This window comes from Epinephelus moara, chromosome 11 (genome assembly GCF_006386435.1).
Source record: "Epinephelus moara isolate mb chromosome 11, YSFRI_EMoa_1.0, whole genome shotgun sequence".
NCBI lineage: Eukaryota > Metazoa > Chordata > Actinopteri > Perciformes > Serranidae > Epinephelus > Epinephelus moara.
In genome coordinates, this window is record NC_065516.1 from 25,415,629 (window position 1) to 25,440,303 (window position 24,675).

The following is a 24,675-nucleotide window of genomic DNA, read 5'->3' on the forward strand; positions in this document are numbered from 1 at the left end:
TCAGAAAGGGGTCATTATCAGAGGCAGTGTGAATAGGGACGATATCCAGAGCATTATCTTACAACATGTTCCCACACGCCTGTCACTCAAGTCCCCAGCGAATATGTTTGTGTGAACAGACGATGGTATCAAGATGTTAACAGTGTTGCTTGTCAGCCAGGGGGGACAACAGTGGTAAATTGTCTGTGTAAAAGCAATCTTAAATCATTGACATTGTTGTGGCAGTTTGATGCGTCTCTGATGTCTACAGAGCACACTACACAATATGGCTCTGAAACATACATGTGATGTGTATTATTGTATGTAATCTAAGAAGTGCATACAATTCTATTACGTGCAATTATAGGCAACTGTGAGAATACTGATTCTGACTGTAACAGCTGAAAGGTTATTGTGTCACTGTTTAAGTCACTGTATGTTCTGTACCACATTTTTGATAGAGAAGTGTTGAAGCCTCGTGTACACTGTGTGATTTTGGGCCGTCCCAGACGAAAGATGACCATCGTGAAAGAAACGTGGTGATATCTTTGGTCGTGGCTCTAAAACGGTGGTCCTACGTCAGTAGAGTGAGAGGTTCAAGGATGGCCGTTGTCTTGGTCCTGCGATCAAGGACAGCCTGGGATAAAATTTTGATAGTGTCAGAAATTGGGGCTGTGTGACTGCTGTTACCACCTACATCTACTAACCAACCAACAGAAATGCAACATGAAATGACGCACTGGCACTAAAGGAGCTCGTTCTCACTTCAAAGTTGTCGAAATCTGGTGCTTGGGCAGTGACTTGCAGCGTCAGAAACCAACGAAAAAGGCGTCTTTTAACGTCAGCGTGATATGCAGCCGGTTGCCGCTATAGTTTAACGGCCTGGCGGCGTCAGGGGGAAATGTGGCACGACACTGACGAAAGTTAAGGCTGCAGAAGTCCAACTGTGGTGGGCGGAAGTGGTGGATGGGTCCAACAAACACCAACTTTCACCCGAGAGAGCAGTGCCCACATCCCATAAGATTCTAAAGCCAAATCCTGTTCTTTTTTCCTAAACCTAACCATGTTCTTTTGTTCCATAAACCCAACCCTGTCTGTCAATTTGCAGTATTGTACTGATGTAGTGCATTTATTTTGAAAGAAACTGTACATAAACTATAAATTTCCTGTGAAAACAGAAGTGTATTTTGAAAGAAGAACTTGACACGGTGTCCCAGAACGTCAACAATCAACGCAGCAAGGGTACCTTGCATGTCGTATGTGGACGTGGAATTCCATGACCAAACGTCGATATGTGACAAGGTTGGAGTGAGAATTGTTGGCTGAACCCAAACAAACATAAGGATAGCAGCTTACCATGGAGGCAAAACACGCTAAATGTGTGGGATTTCAGCAAAGCGGAAAACCTTGTGGAGTTGTTGCAGCAGAAGCCTTGCCTGTACAATATTACCTCCAGCTCTTACCATGATCACGTAAAGAAGGATGAAGCATTAAAGGAAATAGCGGCAGAGTTGCATCTGTCAGGTGAGCAACCTAGCAGCTAGCAAACACACACAGAGACACACTGCAGTCTATAGTGCCTACAACACTTTAGGTTGTTCAGTAATATGACCCCCTATGTTGTGTTTCACCACTGGAGAAGTAATAACCTTTGCAGCATCCTTACACAGTCAGTATTGGAAGCTATTGCATCGTACGTCGTAGCCTGTGATTCAGGAAAAGACTGCCAACGTACAGTCTGCACACATCAAACTTAATGTCATACCCAAGTTTATTAGGTCCATGTCACACAGTGTAGCTGCACTAAACTAATAAGATTGCTAAAATCGCACAGTCTGTAGGAGGCTTAAAGGAGTTCTCCAGCTAAGTACTGCACTTCCATTACATTAGGGGGCTGGAGAGAAACAGATTCAAATATAAACGGCAAACGACAACAGTAGCGTCCTGTAGTTTATCCTGTAGTATCAGCATGGACTGTATAATGGACGTAGCCACCATGATGTCACCCTTTGGTTTATGAACACCCATTTTGAACAAGCCTCCACAAAGTGCGCCGGACTTTAAAGGCACTTTCACACAGTGGCTAAACCATCTAGCAGCATCATCAGGGTCCATCATGTGATGCTTTTGTCACTGACTTACAGTAGCAAAGTAGTAGATTAGTTTCACTATCAGGATTTGATCTGTTGACAACATTTCAAAAGTCTAGAAGAGCCACATGATTAAATCATTTTATCCCCATTTTCTAATGATCAGCACAGAAGTGGAAGTAGCCAGCTTGGCAGGCAAAGTCTCCAGTGCGCTTGTTCTGTGGGTTCAGTGATGCCGAAGATCCAGGTAGTTTTACACTCTGAATTTTTTTGGCTTTATGCACCACTGAGCAACTTACATAGGAAAGAACAGGGCCCCGCCTTCAGTGGTGCCTCCAGTTTGGCATTTTGGTCGTCACCATCATGGATTCTTTGAGCCAAAATATGACCTGATGTGACTGTATTTGGAGGAGGGTGGTTATGTGACTTGAATAATCTGAGGTGATGCCGAGCAGACATCCTGTCCTAATAAAATTTAGACAAATGAGTTACATAAAAATTCTTCCCCTGTACAGTTGATTTGAACGCTGATAGCTTTACACACCAAAACTGTTATTTATACAAGGCTGTAAACACGTTTATTTCTGCTGTGAAGTTGAGCCAGCCTCAAGTGGCCTTTTGAGGAACTGCAGTTTTTGGGACTTTCGCATTGGCTTTATTGTTCAGCCCTGGAGGTTGCTGCTTGAATACAAGTCGTGCCGCCAAAACCCTTAACTCCAACATTTCCCATAATGAAACTTGACAGTGTCTTTCATTAGACCCCCTCGCCCAACCCCACTTGGATAAACAGCACAAACTCCACACTCCCAGTGTGTAACTCTAGCTTTCTGTTTAAGTCTCAAGTCCAAACTGCTTTAGGTTATTTTCTCAGGCTTTAGAGAGCCACTCCACAGCCACAGCAGACATTATACAGCTGTTTTGCAGGCTGTATGGTAGACTGAACATGTGCACAAATCAGTAAAGTGCTCCTACAACTCCTTGATAAAATCTTGGTGGTGCTTTAAGGTATTCGTTTTATTTTGTGTCAGATGTTGAATGGCACTTTGCAGATAGAGCCTCAACTTGAAGTGGTCATAGAAAGCTTTCCAAGGTAGAGTTTGTTGAAGTGTTAGTGTATGGGATTGCTTCATATGACAGAAGCATCAGTGTTGTTGTGCACTGTTCCCTGGTACATCCAACATGTATTTGCAGTGTTTATGTTCTATGTATTTGTAAGCATCGCTTGGTTTCACCTGACTGGATATGTAAAAAACTTTGTGACCTGTTATTACTAATTAATTTTTTTGTTTTTAAAAGTCTGGCTCAGAGACCTAAGGAGGGCTGTGGGAAGGAAAATGTTCTGGTATTATGCTACTTCAAAGCCACCTGAAGCCCTTTTGAACAAAAGACAGACTGAAAGAACGAGCACAACCGTGAATTAATCTAAAACGCATCAAAGCGTGTCAGATTAACCCGACACATAATTAATTTTTCCTTGTGAGAAAACCACTTTAAACAATGCACATGTGAAGGAAGCATCTGACAGCTGCTAATTCACGACACAACTGGACATCTCTGTCTAAAAACTTGGTTCAAATGATCGACAGTAGCGGAGACAATGTTGTTTGATTGCAAAGAGTCTTTTTATTTTTCCTTGTGTTCAAGTACGGTCCTCTCTCAGCAGGGTCATCTAAGAAGCATGGACACACAATAACACACAACTCGCACCAGAGCCTGAGCATCTTCAGGTGGGGTTTCTCTTTTGTCTCGATTGGGGGGGAGGGGGGGGGGGGGGCCTGATCAGCAGCTTCCACGTTTAGGTCAAGTGAACAAGAGTCCTGTTGTACACCACATAATCATTTTTTCTCTGCGAACATTTGTTGCATTTAGTGACACTGACATCTGCACATAAAAATTATATATATATATTTATATTTATATTCATATATTCATAGATTTGTCATTCTATATCAACAATTCATTCTAGTGATTTTTACCTTGGTTTTTCTTGTTGTAAAACTGGACAAACTGTCGGTAGGAATGCCTTGTTTGGACATTGATTTATACAGGAACGCACATACACGCAACAGAGGCACACACGCACGCACACACACACACACGCTACTACACACATGCATGCATAGATACACTCGCTCAAGTTTACGTTTACACACACGGGCCACGCATTCTGTCACATACATGCACACGTACACAAACGCACGCACGCACACGTGTCCCCACACAAACACGCCCACACATGCTCAGCCAACACAGAGAGGCAGGTCTGTACATCTATGGGAGGGAGATGTTACCCATGATCCCCAGCAATAAGTACAGCTTCACCTGATCAAAACACAAGAAAATAAACGTTACAAACAGCAGAGGGAGTCATCCAGTCATTGTCTGTAAACTTCGACAGAATGTCCCTTTAAAGTCCATGAGGACTGGTCCACGAGGTGTCAAAGTTTGGCACAATGTCATGTCTCTCTCTGTCTCTTTATCTCTACTGTACACTGAAATGTACAATAGTCATGGTGGCTCTTGTCGGACGGACCAGTTTTTATGCACAAGTGATGATGAGAAACCACTGAGAGTCGACATGGTCAGACATATCAGCTCCCCAAAAGGAAAAGACAACCCTTTCCAAAGACAGAGAGTGTGCTTTAAACATACACATAGATTCTTTAGGCAGTGAAAAAGCACTTTTGTTGACAGGGACTCTGGAGCGATGCTGCTCTGCCAATCTGATGCTCTGGCAGCCTTGAACTGCTCTTGACGTTTGAGCATGTCCACAACGAAATTCATTTGATGGAGAGAGAAAAACACAAATTCCTCAGGGTTTCCTCTCCGGCTTGGGAAAAGGGCAAAAACAAAAGGTGTCCACTGACATCCATCCTGACGATGTCTGTCTTTTCTGCTTCTTGTGTTCGCGTTTCACTTGTTTTTGTTGCTTTTGTTGTTTCAGTCAGTAGTCAGTCATGAAAAAAGAAATCATATTTTCACAAGTGGCCCCATCAAAAACATGTGTAATATACACACTATATCACCTTTGAACTGTACACAGAAAATAAAAATGCTTTTGTGAAAGTGAAAATTTAGAAAAGTACAAATAAAAAAAAGATGTAAAAGAATGGTGACGAAAAAGAAGTCTGTTGAAGATGACATTCCTTGAAAACAAGAAGCCTCCGTAGGCTGCAAGGCCATCGCAACAAAAAGGGGGGGAGGGGTTAAAAGCGGTGCTACGTTTGTCACTTGGTTGAAATGGTAAACATCCACTTCTTGCCTTGTGCCTGATGTGCTTTCATCTTTCTCTGTGCTTTTATTCCTCCTGACCTCCTCAAGAACCCATATGCCATCTTTGTCCCTTCCCTCGTCCGCTCTGTCTTCAACAAAAGGTCAGGACACTCCCTGCTCCTACAGAGTAAGAGCTCACCCTCATCCGCTCCCCATTATTTCTTGATCCCATCTCTCTTCTCCTCTCTAGGTCTCTACGCACTCTCTCCGCCTGGTCATTTTCTCTCTTTCAATATTCTACTGCCCACTCCTCTCTCAGCCTTTCAAACACACTTCTTCATATCTACTTCCTCCTTATCCACTCACCGGTGCAATGGAGCTGACTTTGAAGAAATAAAGTGGTTTGGAAAAAAAAAAGAAAAGGAAAATGTCCGCATGCACATGCACAGTCTCTCTTTGTCACTCGACCTGACTTCATTTCTTAACCCCGTCTAGCTTCCCCCTTATTTTAGAGAACACAAATTTCCTGCCACTGGCTACAAGACCCCGTTTCAACATGCCACTTGCTGTCACCTTGTGTTAATCTGCTGTTGATCGCTTGCAAAAATAATCCCTTTCACACACACACACTCAGACTCTCTCTTGCCCCCCCATCATCATAGTCTAACTAGACCCAGGAGTCAGGCGAGGCCGGGTAGTGGCTGGTCTCGTAGTTCAGTTCGCTGTACGGCCGAGAGGCCGAGTAGAAGTCTACGTAGTTCCCGGTGGATTTGAGGCCCAGATGCATGCGCAGGTCTTCCCGTGGGTCTCGGGGCGGTCCGGTGGAGCTCGGAGGCTGCTGGGGTTGGGCCTGAGGCTGGGCCTGCGCCTGGACCTGCGGCTGTGGCTGAGACGGAGGAGGCGGAGGTCCCTGGTCCTCGTAGTAGACCTCGTTGAAGCTCCGACTCTGGCTGTGAGGTGGAGGCTGCGGCGGCTGAGGCTGGGGGAAGGAAGGAGGGGGAGGGTAGGGGTCGTAATCTTTTAGCACGGCTGCTGGCGGGCTGTCCTGCTGGGGCTGGGGAGGCACGACGCAGGGCTGGGCCGGAGCCTGGTGAGGAAGTGTTGGAAGTGGTGGGTGGTGGGGTGGGGTAAGGTGTAGCAAACAAGAATGGAGAGTCATCAGGGAGGGAGATAAAGGTGAGGACATGGAGACAAGAGGAGAGTGGCAGGTGGAGAGTGAGCACATGGGGGAGAAGGTTTTGAAAAGGCAGGCAGTACGGGTAAAAAGGCTCAGATAGGAATCAATTGCGGAGGGACTCATGCTGTGAATTCTCTATTACATGCAGGTATCGAGGGGGGAAATTTATCTCTAACACTAACTCTCACAGGCTAGTTCTGTGTGTGTGTGTGTGTGTGTGTGTTCGCATGTAGACGTCTGCATGTGCAAAAGCCCCTTAGTTTGACTGTCAATGGTAAAATCAAAGTTTGTATTCACACAAAGGAACTTATACAATAATTACATATTTGATACATATGATCAAGAAATTTCCACTCCTAATATTCCCAGCCAAAGGCAGCACTGCTCTCTGTTCCCCCTCCCTCGTCCCCAGCAGAGTCATTAAACAGAAGCAAATAATTAGCGCAATCGACTGAGGTTTCAGGCTGCAGTGGTTTGGCGCTGCCTGAGCTGAGGGCGTGTCTCTAATGCACACTCTGCCTCTTATCACAGCGAGACACCTTCTTGCCTGCATGTGTGTGTGTGCCTCTTCCATCCTGCTGCTATCTCTCCTAATAACCACCTTGTCATGACAGCATATGCCAATTTATGACAGCCCCCGACGACACGCATGCCCTGCTAAAACCTGCTGCGCTGGCATGTTACTGTGTGTATATGAAGGTGTGTAAGTGAGTAGTACATTTATAGAGTCCTATTAACTCACCTGGTTTTGCTTAATGTCATCGCTGGCAGTCAGGTAAGAGTTTCGGAACAACGTAGATGTCCCGCAGGATACTTGAACTGCATGGGTGGAGGACAGAGAAAAGAGGATGTGAATGAATACCACGACTTCTAATAATAATAATTCAAAGACCAACAAAATCGTGGGAAACTCCACAATTGGCTTAGTCAAGAATCAGCTAATTACAGCACAAATCTTACTGCAGTTTGTCTAAAAGTGTGGCAATTAGTCCGTCCCTTGTGACCTCATGAGAACATTGTGAGAGAAAGACAAAAAAGAACAGAGGATGAAAGAAAAGAAAAGAAACACAGACAATGGGAGACAGAGAGAGGCAGAAAAAGAGACAAAGAGAGACGGGGAAGATAGCGAGAAAGCAGAGACAGAGATACTGGAAAGAAGACTGGCAAAGATGGAGAAAAATCAAAGAGTGTATAAGGGAAGAAAAATTGTGTGAGGTCAAAGAAAAAAGATAAGGGGAGAAAGCGAGAGGAGAAATAGGGAATGAAAATAGAAGAGAAAGAAAGATAAAGGGGGGGATAAAATAGAATCATTTAATTCTTCTCTGTCTCTCCATCTCACACACACACACACACACACACACACACACACACACATGCGCGCACCTGCCATGCCGTCTTTCCGGGATGTGTGCTCTCCTTTGTTGCTATGGAAACCAGCGTTGGTTGCCGTGGAATCGTAGTCCATCTTGCGTTCCTTCAGACTCATCATCTCTCTGGGGGAGGCTGGAGCGCTCGCTACACACACACAAACACAAACACAAACGCACGTGCACGCGCACACACACACACACACACACACACAAAATAATGAGCAATAAACCCTGAACAGCATGTACCTCCACACTCTGCATGCTTATATTTGTGAGTGTGTGTGTGTGTGCGTGTGTGTGTGTGTGAGTGTCTTGGTTGTTCAAGGTGCACAGTCATTATTCATCATTTAGCTTGTCAGCATAAAGGGTCACCTCCAGCATGTTAAAGGACTTCTGGGAATTCACTCACACGCGCACACACACACACACACACACACACACACACATGCACTCACACACACTAGTTTTGACACATTATTTGAATATCAAATTTCAATCTGGTTCACGTTTTTCTAAATTCAGACAATGTATTCCTTTTTTTTTGGGCCTTTATGTGTTTTTAGCTCAGGTGAAATATCCAGATCTGAAACCAGGCGAGCTTGACATTACCNCACACTAGTTTTGACACATTATTTGAATATCAAATTTCAATCTGGTTCACATTTTTCTAAATTCAGACAATGTATTCCTTTTTTTTTTGGGCCTTTATGTGTTTTTAGCTCAGGTGAAATATCCAGATCTGAAACCAGGCGAGCTTGACATTACCAGCCAGGAAGCAGAGTGAACAGCAGACAGCTGAACTCTGCTTGAGGCAACTGAGCTCTACCATCACAAAAACAGGCTTTATTTTTTTGTCCTGACAAAGGTTGACTACAACAATGTCAGGCCTGGCAACAAAACCCCAGTCCTGACAAAAAAACAGGGGGAGCTCTCAGGCAGACTCATACAACAACAACAACAACAACAGCAACAGCAACAGCAGCAAATTACATACAGGGGCTATGATGCTGCAGTTTCCATGCCACGTGGAAAAGAAGTGTGTTGGTGATCAGATTAGGATCAGATCTTTAGGTTCAGTCAAGGTGACCATATCAGGGCTGCAACCAGTTTGAAAATAGAGTACAGTTCACAGCAGTGGTTCCCATCCTTCTTTGTCTGACTTGTCCTGAATGAACTCATGTACCCCTTTCTCAACACCACCCATCATGCTCCCTTTGTGCTTGTTTAAAAAGACTTTAAAGACGTATTTCACTGCTGGAAATATGGTCTTTTCATAAAGCCCAGTTCAGACCAATGTTCTCAACTAGACGGAATTGTTTTAGAACGCTGCAAAGTTTAGTTGCAGTGGTGTGATCTAGCCGTCTGAGCTTGACTCAAACCGGCTGATGGTGTCACCTGCAACTCAGCTGGTCAAATTGCCTGCACCTGGTTTGAGACATAAGACATGTCGCCTGTTTCTACAGTCAATCGGCTTGTAGTGAAGTCCGCTGATCAAGTCAAGATGACCGCAGACGGCGTGTTTGCTTGCTGCAGCACAAAAGCCAATGATTTGCCCTGTTTAGGGTTGTTCCAATTTTTTGGGAAAAAACAAAAGCAAAAACACTTTGCTTTTGCTCAAGAGGTAGAAAACTTACAACTACCAAAATGCACTGCACTGCAGCCGGCCAATAGACGCTCCTGCTGGTGGGTGAGGTAATGCGAGCTTGGATATTATAGGAAATAATATGGCGGCTGGCCAGTAATAAACAATTTCGAATAACAGCTAAACAGTAAGCTAAAAGTTTTGAGGCATCTGAGGCAAGAAGTAGGCAACACAGTGACAAATTTATAAGCACTGCTTATTTTTACTGTTTGATCTCACTTTTTTTAGACTCCATATTATAGGAAACAGTATGGTGTCCACTTCCTATTCACAAACTCTTGTGTTACAGCCAAACAGTGCACTAAAATATGCATCTGAAAACATTTTTGGTGAGAACAGAATCTTGGTTTATCTTTGATCAGTACTGTGTAGTTTTACTGTTTAATCTGAAATGAGAGAGAAAACAAGAGAGGGGGGCGGGTCTCTCTCTTGATCCACTTCTATACCTTTTAATGTCTGTATTGCCGGGCATACAAAATGTGGAAGTACAATGTCTAGTTTGTGCAACAGCCCAAAAGCTAGTGAAGTTCACTTACACATACTATCGCCATTGTTGGAATACAAAACTGGTTGATAATCAGTAAGTATTAAATTGAAATGGACGTTAGTTAACACTATCAATTATATAAAAGTGGATATTGTTACCATATTTTAACATATAAAACATAGCATTGCTGCTAGTTTACTGGTTATTTTGACAATAATACACTTATGACTAGCCTTAACGACTGTACCGTTAACTTCACCATACAGCTGAGCTTGATGGCCAATTTCTTCTACTTTCAAATCCAGCTGAAGTCTTCAAACCTCACAATCATTCTGTCTGTCACTTTGTCAAGCTTTTAGACCAGAGCTATTTCTCACACATGAATGCATCACCACACACATGCCTGTGTGCACCCATACAGGGTAGGCAGAGGCGAGGGCAGACCGCCGCACACATACTGTACATACCATGTCTTTTCCGTCCTTCTCTCGCACACACACTCAGCATGTCACAATGTAATCCCCTCATAGCATACTTAAAGTGCTTACTCAGTCCCTGTTATCTTGACACACTGAATTGCCAGAATCCTGCCTACCTGTGTATCAGCCTCTTCCTCCTGCTTAGCTAAACAGTCCTGTAACGACCCACCACACATACAGGCTGGTATATATTCAGCATATATAATCCATACCCTCAGAAGTGAAGGGCATTCTGAACATAAGCTCTTTGGACCCGTTCAACCTAACTTTGAGAACTGCAGATGACTGAAGGACTGAAGCCGCTGGAAGAAACACGTGCATCAATACTCAATATGTGTGTGTGTGAATACCCAACACACACTTTTAATGGAGAGCACCACTCTCAGTTGTGCAAGCAGAAACATTTCCCACGTTTCTGGAGGAGAAAAAAAAAGATGTAAGGCACGCCAAAAATCAGTATGAAAAAGCCTTTGTTCTCTTTGGCTGTTCTCCTATACCCAGATAATAGCAGCGGGGCAAAACACTTACAAATGTGTCTAGCCAGATAGAATAAAGGCTTTTAAAGTGTTTTTTTTTTGAGTGCACTGGAATGTCACTTTATCTATTTGAATACTAAAGAACTAACTTCTTGTAATCCAACCCTTCAATATTTGACATTTAAAGCAAAGGAGAATTTTAACCTCTTATCTATTCTCCAGGTTTTTCAGCAGCTTACCAAGACCACATGGGCACATGCATGATTAGTGCCTATTGAGTTGAGGTGAATGAAATTACAAACATTAAGAGCAGGAAGATAAACAGCGACACACACAGGAGATAGAGGCTTTTATAATGTTTTGACACTTTGATATTTAATTTCTATTTGTCACCTCTGCAGCCGATTCCATTAAGGCGGAGGCTCAACCTGTCACAAGCCGCCCCCAGTAGACCTTGCCACTGCTTTTTACTATTACCGTGGGGACCTGGCTTGTAACTGCTGGATATGAGAGGCTGAGAGACTCGTTCTATCAGCGCAAAACACAGCAGGACCCTGTGGGGGCCATGATGGATGCAGAGGTCTCTCTCCCCCTTTGTTTCTCCCTCTGTCTCTCTGTCATCCTCGCAGCCTGCACCCCCGCCACTCCTCACTATCTCTATCGCAGTTTTACCACTCTCTCCTCACACTAACTCTTTCGCTCCCTCCCTCTCCCAGTGTGCCTGCATGTCATCATTACTCCTCCTGCTTTGATCCATCTCTAAGGGGCCGGATTGCAGTCTGGAGCGTATGCAGAGAGGAGATACAGATGTATGTGGGTGTATGTGGGTGTGTGTGTATATGTGTGTGTGTGTGTTTGTGTGTGTGCACTGAGGCAGCCTGTAAAGAGTGAGAGATCAGAGGAAGAGGTGAGAAGAAAGTAGGATTACTGCAAAGAGGAGGAGGAGGAGGAGAAGAATGAAACGGGTGAGCGAGAAGGGGCGGAAGAATGGAGAGGCAAAGGGGGAGGCGAGGAGTGCTGAGAGGGGAGGAGCAGGAGGGAAGATGGAAGTCCTCCCTCCACTTCCTCCACTGTACTACAGACATCCACAAATTTCTCTACGCACTATGATCTCAAAACTCCTTATTTTCAATGTCGCTGGCCAAAGTCAAATCCTCATCCTTCACTTCCTCCTCACTGCATTAACCATCCCTCAATCCCTAATTCTTCTTGCCTCCTTGCTTTTCTCTTCATCTCCCTCTCTGTTTATCTCATCCCTCCCTCTTTCTCTGTCTCCTCTCTCACACACACACACACACACACACACACAAACACACACTTTTCTTCCCCTTCTCTCACTCCCTCTGTCTCTCCCCCTCTCTCTTTTAGCTGGGTCCTTGAAGACCTCTCTAAGCCGGGAGGAAGGAAAAGTACTTTTCTGCCTCATCAGCTTGCTAAGCCCGGTGTGGAGAAAGCACAGCCAAAGGCTCTTCTACTATTGATGCTAACAGCTAATGCTAATGCGCCCTTTGCTAAGCATGAAGGCCAATGGGCTCAAGCTAAAGGCTAACGATAATCATACTTTACAGCATGAAAGCCTGCGGGTGGTGAGCGCTGACGCTAACAGCTATTTAGCTCTGATGTAAAGATTGATCGACTGGTAAATGTTGATGCTGCTGGCTAATGTCTAAATTAGAGCTCATTAGAATCCAAGTGTGACCTGCACCTTCTGGTTTCACTCATGTCCCACATACATTATATTCTTGCACCTAACAAGGAGAACCTTCTGTCACAAGCGCAAGACGAGAACAATAACTTATAACTTAATTATACAACCTTAAAGAGGGGATGAGACACTGAACGATATGACTGTGGTTTGTTTGAACTGTAGCCCATTTAAGGCAACATATGACACTGCATACGAACTTCATATCTACGTAGGTTTGCTAAAATACTAGATGGTGTTTCACGGTTCCACCAGCAGGGTGCAGCCATCTTGCAACAAGCTCGCTGGTAACATCACTGGGTTGGTTGTTAGCCGTGAGCGCTGAATACAACATTTTACTTAAGAATACTTCAACTAGTTTTTAGCTTAATAGTGTTGATACAGTGAAGTTTGAAAGTTAAAAACTGTCTGCTGATGCTTTTTGAGCTGATAAGACCACAAACAGTGGTAAGACCTGCTCCCATGGAGTCGGACAACAGTGGCGAAAGTGCAAGTGAAGAATGTTAGGTTGACAAGATCACAAAATATGTGCTATACCACTGTCTCCATCAAGTTGTCGGACCACAACAACAACAAAGAGAGAACTTTATGTCACAGCTAATATGGCTAACGTTAGCCTACCCCAGCAGTCATGTCCACAAGCCACCTTATATCATGATCAATATTATTCTCACCTTTAGAAGCCGAGTCAAATGTTGTTTTCTGCATCACAAAGCATCGGTAAAATAAATTAACTGTATGATCAACCATCGGTTGAACTGTCGGGGCTGAGTGTCACCTGTATTTGTCCCATTTCTCCTTGTGTGTTCCAGTTAGATAGTTGGTGGTGGTGCCAGTTTGGTTAAGCGTGAGCACGTCCTTTTCTCAGTGTGTATAAAAGACTGTTATCCTTGACATGAAGACACCACCAACATCTTGCTGGCTCTTCGGTAAAACTTTGGAAAGGAAGAGCTTCCACCTTAGCAACACAATTGGCTTATAAGGTTAGGCTGCTTGATGATGTTAGCTTCAGTTTACTCTCACTGCTTTCATAAGTCTCCTCTCCCGGTATTGTATATCCATAAAAGTTAACTCTTATTCTTTCATCACAACAAGGCGGATCTGGCCCCTGCACCACCACCAGCGATGCAACATGTATCCCATCTGTCAAGCGCTACACGACTTCATGTACATTCTTGCACTACTCTACTCAAAGCATCTCATACACTGGCTGTAACAGTGGCTGTTTGAGTAAAAAGAGCTCTGGTCCCATTTCTTCCTAATTGTCTGGGGTGATGACAGTCCACTATGTCTATGCTCCTTTTTAACCAACTTTTGCACCTTAACTTCTCAAGAGCCCTGTGATACCTCTGAGCCAGATGCCTGGCCATGTGAGATTACACAAGCCTAAATTTAGACCAATTCTAACCCTAACTCTAAATTTCAATAAACGTCTTAACAGTGGACTCTCAAGTGGCAAAACTGCCATCAGTTGGAAGGCCTTTAAGTGAAACTGGTTGTTAAGAGAGCCAAGGCACCAGAAGAAACATACACACACACACACACACACACACACACACACACACACACACACACAACAAATACATAATCTCTGTATTGAAAGTTTCATTTATTCCTCACCAGAGCGGTTATTTGGGGACGTCCTGACAGGGGACACGGAGGGAGTTCGTGAGGAGGAGTAGGGCCTCTGTCTGTCTCTCTCTATCGTTGAGGCAGAGCCCACAAAGTGATACTGGGAGTAACCATCCTGCAAAGAAAGACAGAGACACAAAGTTTAGGCAGCTGCACAAACTCAAGCTCCAATGTGCAGTTGATGAAGTGTTTTGTTTATTAAAGTCAAAAAGTACTGACCATAATACAAAAATGTGTACAAGAGGTCTAAAGTCGCAGTCATATCTGTAAGTATCTGACATCATGGCATAGTATCACTTGATTTCATTACTTCTAAATATCAGCCATCCCTACCCCATACTGGGAGAGATAAAGATTTATTCTAGACATTTAAGTAATATATATATTTTAAACTACTCACGTAAAACCATCCATTAATCCTCTGCTTTGAAATACTCATCTGAGCAGGTTTGTGAATTCCAGTGGACGAAAAGCAATAAAAACTACTTCAAACAATCTCAAGGACAGAGCCAGTTCAGTAAGTGCGCGATAGAAAGTAGCACTACGACAGTAGCTACAACACTGATTCAATATTGATGAATCACAGAGCTATGTTTTAAGTGTCAAGGTTTGGAGATAAAGCACTATGTACCCATATTGCAGCACTTACTCAAGAGCATAGAACTGTTAAAGGCTGGAGTTTGAGGCACAATTGGTAGATGAGACTTCCTATTTGAAGACACGCTCATATAACTTTGTAACAAATGAAATGATGAATGCAATGTTTAGAATCTAGTGGCCACAAAGTGCCGAATGATCTGAAAGGCACACACTGTGAGCTGTGTGTTTCATTAAAAAAAACATTCAATATTGAATTTCTTGAGTTTACCACCCAGTTGTCGGCGAGTCCAAAATGTATTCTGGACACTAAAGTACACTGACAGACACACAACACCCACACATGCACATACAAGAGTCCGCACGCCACAAATTAGCACACTTGCATCAAGCCTGAGCTTATTGAATATCCCACTGTCCTTGTAGAAAACAAAATAATGCAACTAACAGCTCCACAAGCGTAATTACTGCCAAACCAATGACTTTGTATCTGTATTAGTTTAGCAGTGATTGGAGCAAAGCCCTTTTCATAAAAATGGATTATGAGAGTCAACAACAATCACAGAGCTGGAACCAAATTCAATTTAGCATTAAGATAATTGGGTACCTCTGAAAGCAAAGCACCAGCACATGATAAAAGATAATGCAGACATGTTCCATCATAGTTCTTACTATCTGGGGGCCTCGGCTCAGCAGTGGGAAAACTGGGTGGACCGACTGCAAGAGGCGAATCACTTTGGTGCAAGTTAGACTGGAGAGGAGGAGAATGAGACGACTGAGAGATGGAAGAGATGAGGCAGAAAGACGGGGGGAGGAGGGATAGACAGGGTAGAAGCTGAGAAAGACAAAAGATGACAGAAAGTAATGAGAGCAAGGAGGAGGAGGGAGGTGGAGGGAGAGTAATGACAGGAGAGTAAAGACAGCAAGTGGAGGGACGAGGTAACGAGAGGGAGAGTCAGAGAGAAGGAGGCTGGACTGAGCACAGTCCCATGTCCTCCCCTGACTCCTATTTCCTGGCATAGCGCTGAGGACTAATAGAAAGCTGGATCTTCCGACACACGGTAGTTCAAAGGTAGCTCACTTCAAGTCTCCGCCATCCCTCCCTCCCTCCTTCCTACTTCATCTATTTATCCACCACTCCCTTCGGTTTTCTCGCTCACCTTGTTTTACATTCCCTCTCTCCTCTCCCCACCCTCGCCAACACATCTCATTATAAACCATGTAACCTCCTTATGGAACACTGGGCCGCTGTGCAATTGGACACTGTCAAACTGTCATGCTGCTCAAATGAACATAGTCGCTGAATATTGAATGATGAATGTATTTTGCAGAGTGATGTGTGCAGTCTGCTGTCGCACAAATGTGGCTCACAAATGGGGTCCAGGAAAGAACCACAGGGGTCCTCAAGGAGCCCCTCCGAGCAAAATGAGGAATAGTTAAGCTTTGCAGTAATTGAATTTGGAAGGATGATCATAATCAGAGAAGAGCGTATAGAAGAGAATAAATTAAAATGTATTAAAATGGCTGTCATAGCCAAACGTTTCTGCCTTGTTATGTCTCCCAATAAACGAACTTTACACCTTAACTTAGAGTTCGTTCTCTTTGTTTCCTCTTAAAGGTCCAGTGCGCAGGATTTAGGGGGATGTATTGGCAGAAAACATTTTGGGTTTACTTGACCTTATACTTTATTCTACTTTACTTAAACCTGATGTACTCCTTTGTGGACACTTTTTTGTGCCATCTAGTGGTAGTAAAAGCACAATACACTAATCCATGTAGAAACAAGATGACAGCCATCTCTAGCAAGTCAGTCTGCAGCTGATATTTATGATTAATAATGTTCGGAGTTTGATATGGCAACAAATTTGACCACTTTTAGCAACAGTAACAAGCTAAGACACTGTTAACTAGGAAGTGCTCGTTTGAGGACTGTAGCCCTTTTTCGATAGGAATTGTGCAAATTTGCAGGAAAGCCCAATCAGTCTTTTTTCAGCATTGGCAGTATAAAAAAAAAATCGGGGAGTACGGTAAAATGCCGCCTACCTACTTTTGTTTATACAGAATGCGCCATTTACGGGGCAATGGGGGGCGTGAGCAAGTAACAAAACGTGTAGCTCAGCGTGTGACGTAAACAGTGACGTGGGAGGGAAGCCGCGGCTGGTCAGTCCTTCTGCAATTCTCTCGTAAGTCGGCCCGTTCTTCATCGTCCCCGTCATCTGACAGTTAATGGCCTCTTCGTTTGCGAGGACAAGGAGGGCGCACAATTCCTTGTCTCCCCAGTTGCTCATCTTTACAGTGTCTGTCAGGTTTGCGTTTCCCTCTTGCTACTAGCTGATCGCTAATTTCTGCTATCAGCTGTTTCCTGTTTATCCACCGCCAGTGGCTCGCACGTGCGGCATCATCAACAGCTCCTCCCACAAGTCTTCAACACCCCTCACGTTGCAGAAGGCCGCCTCGTCTGTTTAAACTAAAAGGATTCCGCCAATATGTCTACCCTACGAGGCGGAAAATTGGGTGCCTCAGATCAACTCGCCAATCCGGCGCTGTGTGTCTAAACGCTCGCAGCTGGCCGGCAAAACGGCCCAACATTCGCGGAAAATCTGGCAGTGTAAAAGGGGCTATTAGGACGTTATTATCGTCTTGTTTTAGGACATTAGGTCTTCATTATCATTGGCAATGTTTTGTCCTTTATACTCATCAGGTACTACTGATCCCAAATTACTGGGAGAAATTAAAAAAGCATACCACACAAAAGTTCAGGTGTCAGGAGGATATAATAAGTATGTTTTCTTCGGTGTATAATCACCTGAAACTAAGAATCGTGTTTTTGTTACCTTCGAATGAGCCGTTTATATCTACATAGGTAACAGGTCCTCACCCATAGAGATTGCCAGGTTGCACCGCCATCTTTCTACAGTAGCCCAGAATGGACAAACCAAACACTGGCTCTAAATACGGCAGCTCGCATGTTCGCATCGGCCACCATAGCTAGAAGGCCCTCTGTGACGAGAGTGTCACTGATTTCTTTAACGTGAAACTGCTTTTTTTGTGGTGTTTTTACTGGTTTAAATCATCAGTCCGTTTGTTCTGGAGAGGAGGAGACCTCTGTGGATAATCTGGCTCACGGTACAAGCCTCCTCATTGTCTGGATCAGAAATAAGGTGAGCACACATTAAGTTCTCAGAGAAAATTGGTGAACACACATTAGCAGATGCTGAGTGAGCAGCCCACCTGGGAAGTGCCAAACAGTGTATAGAAAACACTGCTTTATTCAGTGTTCTTACCAGTTGTGATCACCTAGTTCATTTGTTTTGCAGCAGAAGAGACCTCTGTGGATAATTCAGCTCCTGGTAAAAACCTCCTGAACAATAACCACTGCAGGAATTAGAACTGAAGAAGCCTCTTGGATGAGAGACGAAACGTCTTCAAGAAACACAAGCAAGTCCAGTTGCCTACCATATGATTACCATGACCTGGATGACTGAGAATCTTCACTGACACTGAAGGAATTCTAACCGGGAGAAGTTTCCCCTGGTTGCAATCTGCAGTTCTCACCACTAGATGCCACTAAATCCCCCTAAATCTTACACACTGTTCCTTTAAGTAGCTTTAAGGTTAGAAAAAACATTATATTCCATACTGTCTCAGAGTAAACTGTATATTCTGTATCAACTTGTTCCAGTGCTACATTGATTTTTTTATGATGTTTACAGCGTGAAATATTCAAACCCATGATTCCCCATAATTCCCCCTGACAAACTTGGTTTCGTTGGAAACTTTGGGATATCCACTAAAATGTGAAAAAAAGTTCTGTGAGTCTGAGCATCGATTGGTTACACAGCTCTAGTTTGTGATGTCTGGCCCACCAGCCAGTCAGTGAGGTTTAATGGGTTCGATAAATATTAAATCAACATCAAAATTTCATATAGGACCAAATCAGACAGCAGCTACTTTTTTTGCATCATTTTGCACCATATCCAAGGTGCAATGCTTGTTTAGTGCCACTGTGTGCTGTGAAAGCTAAGCTAACAATATGTCCCCACACCTATAGACGTCAACTCCGTGTGGAGAAGCCTATCTCTCAGGTTCTCACCTATTAGCATTATCTTACCTGTTTGTCCTTCTCTTTCCACCCACCTCCTCTTTCCCTCTCACACTCTCTAATACTCCTTTCAGAGCTGGTTGCGAGGCAACCATTTTGCCTGTTGCTCTCACCGTCACTGGGAGTTGAAGGTCGCAGGACTGTGAGGTAAAAAGCGATTACTGCCCCAACAAATGAGGTAGGTGTGTGTGTGTGTGTGTGTGTGTGTGTGTGTATGTGTGTGTGTGACTGGCGGCGCTCATGCCAGACAGCAATTATGGCAAAAATTGTAAAAGGTTACACATGATGAGTGGTGGTTCCCCTCTGGGCCTCGGCCACCACTGAACATTGTCATTTTTTTTTTCACTCCCTCAATCCGTTTCTCTCTCTCACTCATTTCACACTCCGATTTTCAGATTTACAGTAGCGAGCGCTTCACTCGCACGTGATCCATCCATCCTCGCTGGAATAATGTGCCTCTGACCTTTGCATTCTTTATTTCGCCGTTCTGCTGAATTAGAAATTGACCTTTACCCTACTGTTACTATTTATTGTAAAAGGCTCAGGGTACTGTAAGAATGTGCCGCGGCTCTGCCAACACACCACCATCTCCTCTGTCTCTATCTCTCATTGTTTCACACAGGTGAACATCAGAGGGAAACCGGGCTAAACACAGAGGCAGCTTCTGAAGCCTGAGGTTGGTTTGATGTCGACTGAAGTTGTTCAAATGCTCATCTCTTTCTCGCTGACTTTTCCTGTTTATGCTGCATGGCAGCGGATGATGGATTAATTTTAGCTGCCTCTAGACAAAGAGCATCCCATCATTTTACTCCTGCAACAGATCAGTGAAGGCACTGTGTGTCTGAGCTATTGTCAAAAATGCTAAAATCTCCGAGCTAATAATAGCAGGATCACTCAAACTGTACAATCACAGTTCAATGTGCAAACCAAATATTGGAAAAGTATTTGGAGCACCTACTGAGTAACGTTTGTCTCATCACAGTCACATGGTCATACTTCTGTCAGAGACAAAGTGGGACATCTGTTGCACTTTCCTTTTGAATTTATTCATTTTACTTACAGGAACATCCTGAGCAGTTTTTTGTGCGATGATCCTGCGAAAGGACTAGGCTTGTGCAATCAGTGACCTCACACATACACATCACACACAGATGTCTCACTCACTCACATCACACAAACACACCCACACGCTGAATTACAAATCCACTGGAACATATTGTAAATCTGTCACACGTGTGACAAACACGGCATCTCTCTGACCTTGAACCCCATCTGTCATACGTGTGTGTATCTGCTTTTTGATTTGTGTGACGTAACGGTGCGATATGAGGATAACGTGTGTGTGTGTGTGTGTGTGTGTGTGAGACAGTGAGAGGGAGAGATAACTCCTATCATTACAAAGCTCCCCATTGCCAAGAGGAGAACACAGAGAGGAGTCCTCTCAGCCAGCTGGTCCTGAGGCTCACCTCCTCTGACAGCACACGGCCTCAGGACAACCCTCACACAATCCAGCCCAACCAAATTATAGCGAAAGAAACCACATCAACTATTGGACATCTACCACAAAAACCCAACACAAACTTCAATACTATTTGGCCCTAAACAGACAGCACACAATCGCAAACTATCTGACTGCTGTGACAGATCAGAACCTGAGAAAGATACTGACTATGTACGGACTCAGTGATGAGAGACTGGCCGGCACAGGCCGACCTGGCTGCCTAGAGAAGACAGAGCAACATTTCCACCTACAATGTCGCACGTATGAAGACACCAGAGAAAAGTTCTTTACAAAAATGAAATCTGAACTCCAAGATTTTGATTCACTCTCTGACCAGACTAAAATGCAACATCTGCTTGGAGAAAATAGCGTCAGCACCATAGATGCAGCGAGATATGTCAGAGCATGTCACAGCCTCAGAGACAACCAACCCGACAACATATAGTTCATAGTTCACCCTCATCCACGCCTTCGTCAGCTCCCGGCTGGACTCCTGCAACAGTCTACTCCATGGCTCATCTTCAAAAACCCTCAATAAGCTCCAGTATATCCAGAACTCTGCTGCTCGGCTACTCGCCCACTCTCGCACCTGTGACCACATCACCCCCGTTCTCCACAAGCTCCACTGGTTCCCCATCCCCCAGAGAATCCACTTCAAAATCCTCCTCATAACATACAAAGCCCTCAATGACCAGGCCCTACCCTACCTGTCTGAGCTCCACACTCTCCATCGCTGCTCCCACCCTTTGGAACTCACTCCCCAAACCCCTCCGAGACTCCCCCTCTCTCCCCATATTAAAAAAATCACTCAAGACTCACCTGTTCAATCAAACCTGTTTATTTGTTCTCTTGTTTGTCTGTATTTTTTTGTTTTGTCCCTGAATTTGTAAAGCGTCTCTGAGTGCCTTGAAAAGTGCTATATAAGTATAATGTATTATTATTGTTATAATTATCTCACAGATCACACTGCCTTTTATTTACTCCTTCAATTAATGAGTTTTTTTCTCAATAATTTTGTATTTATACATTGTTGTTAATGGTTTCTGAATTCACTGTCTTAAATTGTAGCTGTGATTTGGCATCACATATGAAATGTCATGCCAGTGAAGCTTAATGAATTGAACAGAGACAGAGAGAAAGAGATACACAGAGAGATAGAGTGCGTCTGATTAAGTCTCCGAGCGAGATCATTTGTCAAGAAATGAGGCACGACAGCTCAACAGAAATTACACATTATGCAGGAATATGACAAAGTGTAAATGTGTGAATATACAGAATGACATTCAGCATCTTACACTTGGCGCAAAGTGGCACACAGTGCAGCACAACTGCCACTGTTAGTTTCAGACTGAAGCAGTCGTCATTTTCATGGCCAGCGCCCACGATATGTAACGAGTGAATGTACTTGCGCCTATCTGTGCGCCCATAGGAGTGTAGGTTTTAAAAAGAGGTGTGGTCAGGCGCAATGTTGGTGTACTGCTATTTTGGGGTAGCAGAAAACTGCAGATTGCACCAGTGACCAACAAAAACTTGTGTAGGAGATAAGCCTATACCCGGCCTGACCTGGCTGATGCACTTTGCGTGGTTGATGCCACAGCTTCTGTGGTTGGCTCCAGCTGCAGAACAATCATCGTGTTTATTAATACCACCAAACACAGGTTGAATAATTGTCCATTTCTTTATCTTTTATCCAAACTGAACACACGGCACGTTGCACACTATCCTACGCCACAGCGGTCAAACACCTTTTGCCCTTCTGGGTTGAAACACCTGACGGCAAAAGTGTTGTTTCCACCTTTGTGCACTTTTGCTCCAAATGCCGAAACAGCGCCACCAGTGTACATACATAGTAAATACAATTGGTGTTTGCTAAGTGGGTGACATATTTGGCTCTTACAACCTGGTTTAAGTCAGAATGGTGCAGTGTCTTCCTGCTGTACACTCTGCTTCTTACACACACATGGGCGTACAGATCAGTGGTGTAAGGAAGTTACGACGGGTTCCAGTGCACGCTTTTGTGCATGTATTGTCTTGACACCAATACAGACTTGACATTGGACAACATTAACATACATATTACCCAGCAATCATCACTGCATATCTGACAAAAATATCAAAGACAGGAGGAAATTAATAATTTAATTGAATATTTTGAATACTTTTGCTCAGATAGCTACTGACTATTTAAAGAATAAAAAGAAAAACCTTGACACAGATGGGTTTGCCTTTTTGAGGACAATATAGCAAATGGCACTGTTTTTAAATTAATCATATTCTTTTTTTAATCATTTATCTTTTAACACAGGTATATTTCCAAGGTGAATATGTGAATCACTTGCAAGGGCCTGCGGACCCCTCCATCACAGGGGCCCCAGTGCAATCGTGCCACCTTCACTGTCTATATTTACGCCCCTGGCACAGATGCAGGTGGACAAAATAACATAGCAGAGAGCAGAGCAGAGCTGCAGAGCTACTGTCCGACTCCCCGTTCAAAGAGATGCTGTGCACATTTATGCACAAGTGACAGAGTGGCTTAATTATTTCAGGAGTTAAATGTTTCCTCTGTAACTACAGTTTTTAGTTTTGCTGCATGACATTACTGCTCTTACTACATTACTCTCAGCAAAAAAACACTCCATTCTCCAATTTGTCAAATCCATCATGTAAACAGCAGCACGCCAGGTGCAGGCACACCTAGCTTTTAAAGGGAATGAGAGATGACTCTCTGATTGGTTGAATTCGTGTTATGTCCAAAACACATCTATGATCAATTAAGGGACTAAATACAACCCATTTGCCCCTTGTGCTTTACTTTGCACCATGATTATGCACCATTATACTAGAAAAAGAGTTGGATGTGCCATGCACTTTACACCACGCTCTGCAGATAGTTTAAATAGGGCCCTCAGTGTTTAACTCACATGTGTGTGTTTGTGTGTGTGAGAGAGAGAGAAAGACAGCATATGTTTGTGTGAGCGAGACAGAGATTTGGGTCCTTCTGGTCCTATTAAGAATAGGTTTATTTACAAAGTGACCACGTTTCAAGTCCTTGTTTTCTCCAGAAATCCCCAGTCGAACAGTACTGCACATTTGTTGTTTACTTAAAAGATGACCTGTGGCTTTCCTCTGAGGAACTGTAGATGAAACACTACACACACACACTCACACGCACACACACAGACACAGAATGAGGACACATCCTGTCAAATAATCCAAATAAACTCTGGTAAAAGTAGAGTTTTACTGCACGCTGGAGACTATTATACATGATTTATCCTAAAGTCAGTGCTAGTGTTGCTACAAACAGATTTTGGCTTTGGTTTATTAATGACTGCTGCACCACTGATCTTTCAAGTCATCTCAGATGCTATTTTCATGCCGAGTTACTGTTTATTTATGGGCCCTCTACTTTTCATTTTAGCACGTTCAAAAACGGCCGGGCAGCCCAGCCCCCTGTTCTGTTGCAATTCTCTTTTCATTCTCCCTCCCTCTCTCGGCAGAGACTGCTCCCATGGCACTGCTGTAGGAAGTGATTAACTCTTCTCACTGCAGTTTGACAAAAACACACATTTTCAAAGACGCACACGCTCGCCCAGAAACAAACATGCACGTGTACCCACGCCCAGAACTTCTACACAGTTGCAAAGTATGTTTCAAAATGCTCTCATTACTTCAAGACTTCAAAGCAAACAACTCTTTGCCAGCGCAGCTCAAACTGACTCATTATTGACCCAACACTTTTCTCCTTATTCCAAAACTACACACATGCTTATTTTCGAACTGCGAGAAAATTTCAAGAATTCACCTCACTTCACTCTCTCTGTCTCCTCTTTTGCTGCTCCCTCCTTTCTTCCTCTCTGCGTTTGCTCGCAAACATTTTACAGAGACATCCAGCTCCGCTCTCGTCTAAATTGTATGCTAATCCATGTTTGGATTGGAGGCTAACAGGATTTTTGCAGCACCTAACACCCATGACCTAATACGTCATGCAGGGATAGTAGCAGTAAAGTCACTTATTGCGAGCTCTGGACTTGGGTGATAAAGTCAAAGTGTGGATCCTCTAACACAGCCATTTCCACAGTTATAAAATTAGGCTGGTTTGTCACTAACCAGCCTGTGTTCATGCGATTTAGGAAGTAAACAGTAAGGTATGGAGTCAATCAGTCTTTAAAGGTAGTTTTTAGAGTGACTGTATATAGCATAATGTCTAAGTGAACTGATTTAA

General features: G+C 43.7%; 1 protein-coding gene across 1 annotated transcript in view; it reads right to left on the reverse strand.

Annotated features, from left to right (window-relative positions):
* Nucleotides 1-3,695: 3,695 nt before the first annotated feature.
* ctnnd2a (catenin (cadherin-associated protein), delta 2a) overlaps nucleotides 3,696-24,675 on the reverse strand; it is a 363,618-nt gene continuing 342,638 nt past the window's right edge. The window contains exons 22-25 of the mRNA XM_050057274.1: nucleotides 14,239-14,365; nucleotides 7,843-7,974; nucleotides 7,202-7,278; nucleotides 3,696-6,369 (exon numbers count right to left, since the gene is read on the reverse strand). Coding sequence (XP_049913231.1) covers nucleotides 5,950-6,369; nucleotides 7,202-7,278; nucleotides 7,843-7,974; nucleotides 14,239-14,365 — 756 coding nt within the window. The 3' untranslated portion in view covers nucleotides 3,696-5,949. The remainder of the gene's footprint in view (nucleotides 6,370-7,201; nucleotides 7,279-7,842; nucleotides 7,975-14,238; nucleotides 14,366-24,675) is intronic.